General features: G+C 40.0%; 1 protein-coding gene across 5 annotated transcripts in view; it reads right to left on the bottom strand.

The window, feature by feature from the left end:
- Positions 1–6,237: 6,237 nt before the first annotated feature.
- The window catches only part of MPND (MPN domain containing), a 303,470-nt gene continuing 301,012 nt past the window's right edge, over positions 6,238–8,695 (bottom strand). For 4 of the 5 annotated variants that reach the window (XM_089687870.1, XM_089687867.1, XM_089687865.1 and 1 more), the window contains one exon: positions 6,238–8,371. In XM_089687870.1, coding sequence (XP_089543996.1) covers positions 8,285–8,371 — 87 coding nt within the window. In that variant the 3' untranslated portion in view covers positions 6,238–8,284. The remainder of the gene's footprint in view (positions 8,372–8,695) is intronic. The other variant, XM_089687866.1, reaches the window with a different exon arrangement.

Below are 8,695 nucleotides of genomic sequence, written 5' to 3'. Positions count from 1 at the left end.
AAACATGAAGAAAAATATATCAAATTTGTGTTGTTCCTCTAAAAATATTGAAGAAAAGTGAATATTAGACTGTTCAAAAAAATAGCAGTGTTTTGTATTCTTCTTTACAAACTCAAACATTCACTATATAAACTGAAAAATGTTTGAAAATTTTGCTTTTCTTTGAATCACTTAATATTTAGTTGTATTACCACTGTTTCTGAGAACTGCTGTACATCTGTGTTGGAGTCAACCAACTTCTGGCACCTGTGAACAGGTATTCCAGCCCAGGATGATTGGACTACATTCCACAGTTCTTCTCTATTTCTTGGTTTTACCTCAGAAACTGCATTTTTGATGTCACCCCACAAGTTTTCTATTGGATTAAGATCCGGGGATTGGGCTGGCCACTCCATAACGTCAATCTTGTTGGTCTGGAACCAAGATGTTGCACGTTTACTGGTGTGTTTGGGGTCGTTGTCTTGTTGGAACACCCATTTCAAAGGAATTTCCTCTTCAGCATAAGGCAGCATGACCTCTTCAAGTATTCTGATGTATTCAAACTGATCCATGATCCCTGGTATGCGATAAATAGGCCCAAGACCGTAGTATGAGAAACATCCCCATATCATGATGCTTGCGCAACCATGCTTCACTGTCTTCACAGTGTACTGTGGCTTGAATTCAGTGTTTGGGGGTCGTCTGATAAACTGTCTCCGGCCACTAGACCCAAAAAGAACAATCTTACTTTCATCAGTCCACAAAATGTTGCGCCATTTCTCTTTAGGCCAGTCAATGTGTTCTTTGGCAAATTGTAACCTCTTCAGCACGTCTTTTTTTCAACAGTGGGACTTTGCAGGGGCTTCTTGCAGATAGCTTGGCTTCACATAGGCGTCTTCTAATTGTAACAGTACTCACAAGTAACTTTAGACCTTCTTTGATCTTCCTGGAGCTGATTGTTGGCGGAGTCCTTGCCATTTTGGCTATTCCTCTATTCATTAGAATGGTAGTTTTTCGCTTTTTTCCACGTCTTTCAGGTTTTGGTTGCCATTTTAAAGCATTTGCGATCATTTTAGCTGAGCAGCCTATCATTTTCTGCACTTCTTCATATGGTTTCCCCTCTCCAATCAATGTTTTAATCAAGGTACGCTGTTCTTCTGAACAATGTCTGGAACGTCCCATTTTCCTCAGAATTTCAGAGAGAAATGCACTGTAACCAGCATGTACAACATTTGCTGCCTTCCTTCCTTAAATAAGGGCAATAATTGCCACCTGTTTTTCAAAGAATAAATGACCTCACTAATAGAACTCCACACTGCTATTATTTTGAACATGCCCCTTTAAATTAGTGATTCAATTACACAGAATCAGCAGCATGCATGTCATGACTGTTGGGTCTGTTGGATTTCTATTACTCTACTACACCTGCTAGTATATTATTTGCCATGTAGAAATATCATTTCTACCAAAAACAGTGATTGATCAGGTTAGTGATGTCTGACTGCTATTATTTTGAACACAACTGTATATCTTTATTGCTTTGCACTGAGCTTCCACCACTCAGCCCAGTATTCCAGGTGACCTGGCCAGGCCTAGGAAGCAAGCCATTAGACCAGACCAGTATTCCCGTTACCTGCCACCCAACTGAGAGACCACCAGAGGATTTTCCTAGTACCAGGCAGTACCTACATACAGTCAGGTCCATAAATATTGGGACATCGATACAATTCTAACATTTTTGGCTCTATACACCACCACAATGGATTTGAAATGAAACAAACAAGATGTGCTTTAACTGCAGACTGTCAGCTTTAATTTGAGGGTATTTACAACCAAATCAGTGAACGGTGTAGGAATTACAACAGTTTGCATATGTGCCTCCCACTTGTAAAGGGACCAAAAGTAATGGGACAATTGGCTTCTCAGCTGTTCCATGGCCAGGTGTGTGTTATTCCCTCATTATCCCAATTACAATGAGCAGATAAAAGGTCCAGAGTTCATTTCAAGTGTGCTATTTGCATTTGGAATCTGTTGCTGTCAACTCTCAAGATGAGATCCAAAGAGCTGTCACTATCAGTGAAGCAAGCCATTATTAGGCTGAAAAAACAAAACAAACCCATCAGAGAGATAGCAACAACATTAGGCGAGGCCAAAACAACTGTTTGGAACATTCTTAAAAAGAAGGAACGCACCGGTGAGCTCAGTAACACCAAAAGACCCGGAAGACCACGGAAAACAATTGTGGTGGATGATCGAAGAATTATTTCCCTGGTGAAGAAATTACCCTTCACAACAGTTGGCCAGATCAAGAACACTCTCCAGGAGGTAGGTGTATGTGTGTCAAAGTCAACAATCAAGAGAAGACTTCACCAGAATGAATACAGAGGGTTCACCACAAGATGTAAACCATTGGTGAGCCTCAAAAACAGGAAGGCCAGATTAGAGTTTGCCAAACGACATCTAAAAAAGCCTTCACAGTTCTGGAACAACATCCTATGGACAGATGAGACCAAGATCAACTTGTACCAGAGTGATGGGAAGAGAAGAGTATGGAGAAGGAAAGGAACTGCTCATGATCCTAAGCATACCACCTCATCAGTGAAGCATGGTGGTGGTAGTGTCATGGCGTGAGCATGTATGGCTGCCAATGGAACTGGTTCTCTTGTATTTATTGATGATGTGACTGCTGACAAAAGCAGCAGGATGAATTCTGAAGTGTTTCAGGCAATATTATCTGCTCATATTCAGCCAAATGCTTCAGAACTCATTGGACGCCGCTTCACAGTGCAGATGGACAATGACCCAAAACATACCGCAAAAGCAACCAAAGAGTTTAAGGGAAAGAAGTGGAATGTTATGCAATGGCCAAGTCAATCACCTGACCTGAATCCGATTGAGCATGCATTTCACTTGCTGAAGACAAAACTGAAGGGAAAATGCCCCAAGAACAAGCAGGAACTGAAGACAGTTGCAGTAGAGGCCTGGCAGAGCATCAGCAGTAAGTATTAAAAAGTGAAAGCCTGATTTATGATTATTTTGTCCCATTACTTTTGGTCCCTTAACAAGTGGGAGGCACATATGCAAACTGTTGTAATTCCTACACCGTTCACCTGATTTGGATGTAAATACCCTCAAATTAAAGCTGACAGTCTGCAGTTAAAGCACATCTTGTTCGTTTCATTTCAAATCCATTGTGGTGGTGTATAGAGCCAAAAATGTTAGAATTGTGTTGATGTCCCAATATTTATGGACCTGACTGTATATGCGCACTAAGATTGCGCTTCCGGTGAGTGGGTAATCTTTCTATACTTTCACATCTGGATGCTGGATCAGTGTTCATACTGCCTAAAATCACAATATATCATTTTGGACTGTTCACCTATATAATATACCACATTGGACTTCATATCTTTACAATATTTGCATAAGATTAATTTCTTGTTGGTTACCATTTGTTTTAGCGCTGCACTTTCATTTTATATTTGCTTATATAGAAAGGTTTTTTGTGGTTCCTTTTGGTGCATTCAGCTGCTTAGTAGTGCGCTCGCTAGTCCATACATATATCATTGGAAGGATGAATAGAAAAATGTACCAAGACATTCTGCTGCTATCTACCAGGATGATGAAGATGAAACGAGGGTGGACATTTCAGCAAGACAATGATTCCAAACACAAAGCCCAGGAAATTCTCAATTGGTTTCAAATATAGAAAGAAAGAAAAATAGCTGCTAGAATGGCCCAGCCAATCACCGGGCTTGAATCCAATATAAAATCTATGGAAACAACTAAAAATCAGAGTTCATAGAAGAGGCTCACAAAAGCTTCAAGATTTGAAGACTGTGTGGAAGACTGGGCCAAAATCACACCTGAGCAATGCATGTGACTAGTTTCTCCATACAGGAGGTGTCTTGAAGCTGTCATTACCAACAAAGGATTCTGTACAAAGTATTAAATACATTTCAGTTAGCGTGTTCAATACTTTTTGCCTGTGTCATTCCATTTTATTACACATACCTTCATTTCTGAGCTTATTTATTTTGCTTTCTTTGTATGTATGAATTGCATGAGTTAACAACGTGGTGAAAATGGCATGTCTATAGCACCTTTAGAGATGCATCTACTGAGAAAAATAGTGATGTGTTCAATACTTATTTTACCCGCTGTATATATAAAATACCTATTGGGAGTATTTCTTATAATAATGTCCTTAAAGTGGTTTTAAAGGCTCTATGCATGAAGGTAAAAAACCTGTGTGTAGCGGTCCCCTCCGAACCCTTGACATTCTCGATAGCCTCTGTTGTTTGGGGTCTCTTCCTCATCTACTGCGACATCTGTGGGAGCCCATCAGCTCCCACTGCTGTCAATCACAGCCAATGAGGACAGAGTGGGGGGGGTGAGCCAGGGGCGTATTTACCACAAGGCAAACAAGGCATTTGCCTAGGGCGGCATTTTTCATGGGGGCAGCACCACCCCCTGGAAGAAGAAATGGAAGAGGGGACACACACAGCATGGGGACCAGTTGTGATACGAAAAGGGCTGCTTGATGGTGTATGAAGAGCCTGACTCTTGTTCCCGGGATGTCCGGAGCTATGAAAGTGAGTCTCTTCTCTCTCTCCCCAAGGGGAGAAGGGTGTCCAGTGTATGGGGTGCAGTGGTAGTGGAAGGCTCTCGGGTGAGGGGGCTGGGGTATTGGTCAATTTCAGGCTCTCTTCATGGGGAGAGGGGTATTGGTTGGTGTCAGGGTCTCTCCTTGGGGGGTTGGGGGGGGCATTTATGTATTGCCTAGGGCAGCATGAAACCTAAATACCCCACTGGGGTGAGCCACGGCTCCATGTGTCTTATGGATGCATAGAGCAGCAACTCGGGGATGAGCACGCATCGGTGCCCCCAGGGTGAGTAGCTTTCCCTGGGGGCACTGCTTGAGGGGGAGGAGCGCTGGCAGGGATCCAAAAAAAAGAGGAACGGGGCTACTCTGCACAGAGCAAGTAAGTATAAACATGTTTGTTATTAAAAGAAAAATGAAGCTTTGCCAATTTAAGTAACTAAGAAGTCACTGTACAGTATATAGACATTAGGAATCTGGCTTGGAAGCTCTGGTTGCACTAACCAAGAAATGTCTCCGGTCAGTAAACCTAAGGGAGGGGAGAGCATTCCTGTTCCTCCTACTCTATAGAGTGTTGCACACAGGTTGCCATGATGACACTTACCAATAAAATATTATTATATTATTATTATACAGGCTTTATATAGCACTAACAGTTTGTGCTTTGCAAAATGAATACTAATTGAATATATAAATTGTGTTTGGAGAATGTGTATTTGCCTCTTGGGAATATTTTTTGTGATCAAATTTGGACGTAAATGGAGACAACAATGTTTCCTGTCAAGAATGGCATTTGTGTTACTGCTCGAATAGGCTGAAGCCAGTAGTAAGAAAAGCACTGTGGGTAGTAAACTAGTAAGGTGGAGCAATAACAGCAGTATACATAGGTTACAATAATGGTGCTGACCCTCGTGCCTCAGGAAGTACACAATGATGACTCATTGTGTGGGGTCAGTGACATCCTCGCACATGCTAGTGCTTGGTAGAGCAGGCTGGTCATAGGCTGTTCATGTGGGTGCTGTGTTACTGTGAGTCAGAATTTCATTTTTTTATATAAATAATAAAGGAGGTTTTATGCTTTGTTGATTCTTTTCGTTTTGTTTGTGGCACTAACCAGAGGATTACACTGTAGATTGGAAGAGCTTGCAGTAATTATGGAGGCGTAATGACTGTTATTAACTCCTTGGCACCAACAGTATGTAAATATGCAATGACAGCTGGGCCTTGACGCCGAGAGGCCGCATATTTTCATACCCAATGTGAACAAATGTGCCAAGAAAGCATGCCCTGAGCGCTCCTGGCACATTTACCTGTGCCTCACGGAAGGGTCCCGATCACTACTTGCGATTGGGAGCTTTACGATCATGTGGAAGCCAATCACGGTGGTCTTATGGCCCTAAACCCTGCCCCTCCTCCTGGCATTACAAACCCCTTAAAGGGCCAGGTGACCTTTGGTAATAAAGGTCAACAACATCTGGTGAATGAACCCTGGAGAGGAGTGACAAAGGAGGTGATTGGACACAATTCAATGGAAATCAAGTGTGACTTTAAGTGGCTTGTAGTTAATGTGGCTTTTTTGCAGGACATTATTGTCTGGATAAGAGAATTGAATATCTTTATAAAAGGGCTACAGAAATAACACAAGAAGAAGCAAGTGTTTACAAGTTTATTTTATTGACATTGAAGAAGATATTTGATTTTAAATGCACATAAGTCATGGTTAATATTTGTATAAGGAGATAGGTTAAATTTATGCGGTAGGCTATATTTAGGTAGAGTGTATAATTAAACTCTGTGCATTTTTGTTACATGTATGAATATTACACCTATGGAACTGCAGCTATAGGTGATATTGATAACTTTTTTAAACATCAAAACAACTTTTTTATCATAAACATCAAAACAATAACAAGCTACTGAAATGAAGTCAACAAGTTCAACATGTACTTTCTGTTAAACAGAATAAGAACTCCATCTTTCATACTGATTGGCAGTCTCTTGCAAAATAGCAATATCGTCGTTTAGATCCTTAATACATAATCCCAGTTGTTTTATTTTCGATACATAAGAGTAAAAAAAAGTGAAGCATTAGAAATGTACTAGAAATAAACAGTAACAAAAGAGCATCTCATTTCACAAATTTTCAACAGTTAAGCATTTCATTCTATAGCATGACTGGACTTATACAAATATCAAATAACATTGTTTTTTAGTTACACTGATGAGTAAGTTATAATGCACTCTTCCATGGCTGACATAAACAACTGACAATTTTTAGGTTTTATTTTACCTGTAGAACTAATTAACTTCCAAGTGCCAGTTAAGCTTTTATAATGGAACCTATCTAACTCAATTCAGCTGATTCTTTTGAAGAAGCAGCAGCTTCTAAGGGATGTAGTTTTCTGGTCATAGCGTGTCCTGTTTGTATTATCTTTTAGAACACTGTTCTTTGTATAATTCAAAATCTGTAAATATCCTCAAAATAATAGGATATAAGCTCTCAAATGAATTCCACTTTTAATGTAAAGATAAGCAAATAGATTTCTTTCTGAGAATTATTTTAAAATTAGAACCCTTCAGTTGTTTTTCGCCTACTTCTCGCCCCCTAAAGCCCCTAGTTATGTTTCCTACATCTCCCAAGTACTCTTCCCATACCTACAGTGCGTGGCAAGGCAGCAGCATTATTTTGCTGGGAAATAAATCAAAGCATTATGTGCAGTGGGGGATAGGATGGTGGGGGTTAGGCATAGTCCAGTAGACAGGTACTTTTTTTTTTTTTTTTGAAAGGCTAAAATATGGGGAAATGCTTCTGCATTGGAGAAATGTACTTTTTTTTTTTCCTTTTGCCCTGAAATGCACTTTTTATTTAGCCAGCTCTGTGTGCCCACTAGTTTAGAAATAACTGCACATCTTAAAGCCTAATTCCAGCTTCTGCAGAAAATGTAAAATCATTTTAATGTATTGTAATGTATTACATTTCCTATGTATTTTAAAATCAAGCAGCTCCAAGTGCTTCCCTTCTTTTATGCAGAGTTTGTCAAATGTACAGCTCTGTCCAGTGCTGCTGGTCCTCTTCTGGGTTATATATGATGGTCAATGTCATTGAACTCACTTTCTGTGAACCCAGAGAGCCAAGAGCATGCCACTGTGGCGCATCAAACCACCCTGGGCTCACAAGAGAATACTGCAGAGATGGGATTACGATTTAGGACCTACCATCCAGAGAAAGAGAGGAGAATCCCATGCATTGTACGGCCAGATTGAAGGCAATTTATTTTTAAAAATAAAGGGAGAGTCAGTAGTCTATGAAAGTGGTCTCCAAGCTGGGGGCTGGATGTGCCATTTGCTTGCCTTTATCTGGCCCTTTTCTTCCCATTTATGCAAGACACTCTTCCCCCAATGACACAGCAGGGTCAAAAAAAACTGATGGATATTCCAACCCTTGTTCACTCTGTCTACAACTTAAAAAAATGTCTTGACAATATTCATTTTTTTTTTCTTACCCAAAGAATGCTGATGGCAAAAACTGTATCAAGCAAGTGTTGGTACCAATGTACCACATCTTTTGCATATCACTCACAACTTGAAGGATTCTCAGCTTGTATTCTGAAAGTAAAATATTTACTGTCTTTGTGTTAGCATACTTTTGTGTACATTCCACATTGAGAACACAGGATAGAATGTTCCTTGCCGAATTGAAAGTCAACCCAGCTGTGACAGAAGGGAGTAAATCTGGTCAAGGACTGTCTCATATCCTGACTCCTTAGGAGTTCGACTATCTAAAGATCCCTGAAAAATAAAACAAATTGTTAAGTTGTGTGCAGTGTCCAGTGAGGTTTTTTTTGGACTTGTGTTAATTGGATGTTTACTCTGCCCATAGATACAGTATATATGTACTTAATCATGAATAAACTCTCTCTCTCTCTTTCTCTCTATTTCCTTCACTGTGTGTATATGTGTGTATATATATATATATATATATATATATATATACATACACACACAGTGAAGGAAATACGTATTTGATCCCCTGTTGATTTTGAATGTTTGCCCACTCACAAAGAAATGATCAGTCTAAAAATCGAATTGTAGGTGTATTTTAACACTGACAGA

Source organism: Staurois parvus, unplaced genomic scaffold, assembly GCF_062004578.1.
Source record: "Staurois parvus isolate SC_StPar_1 unplaced genomic scaffold, SC_StPar_1.0 ptg000439l, whole genome shotgun sequence".
Taxonomy (NCBI): Eukaryota; Metazoa; Chordata; class Amphibia; order Anura; family Ranidae; genus Staurois; species Staurois parvus.
This window is presented reverse-complemented; position numbering and strand designations above follow the sequence as displayed.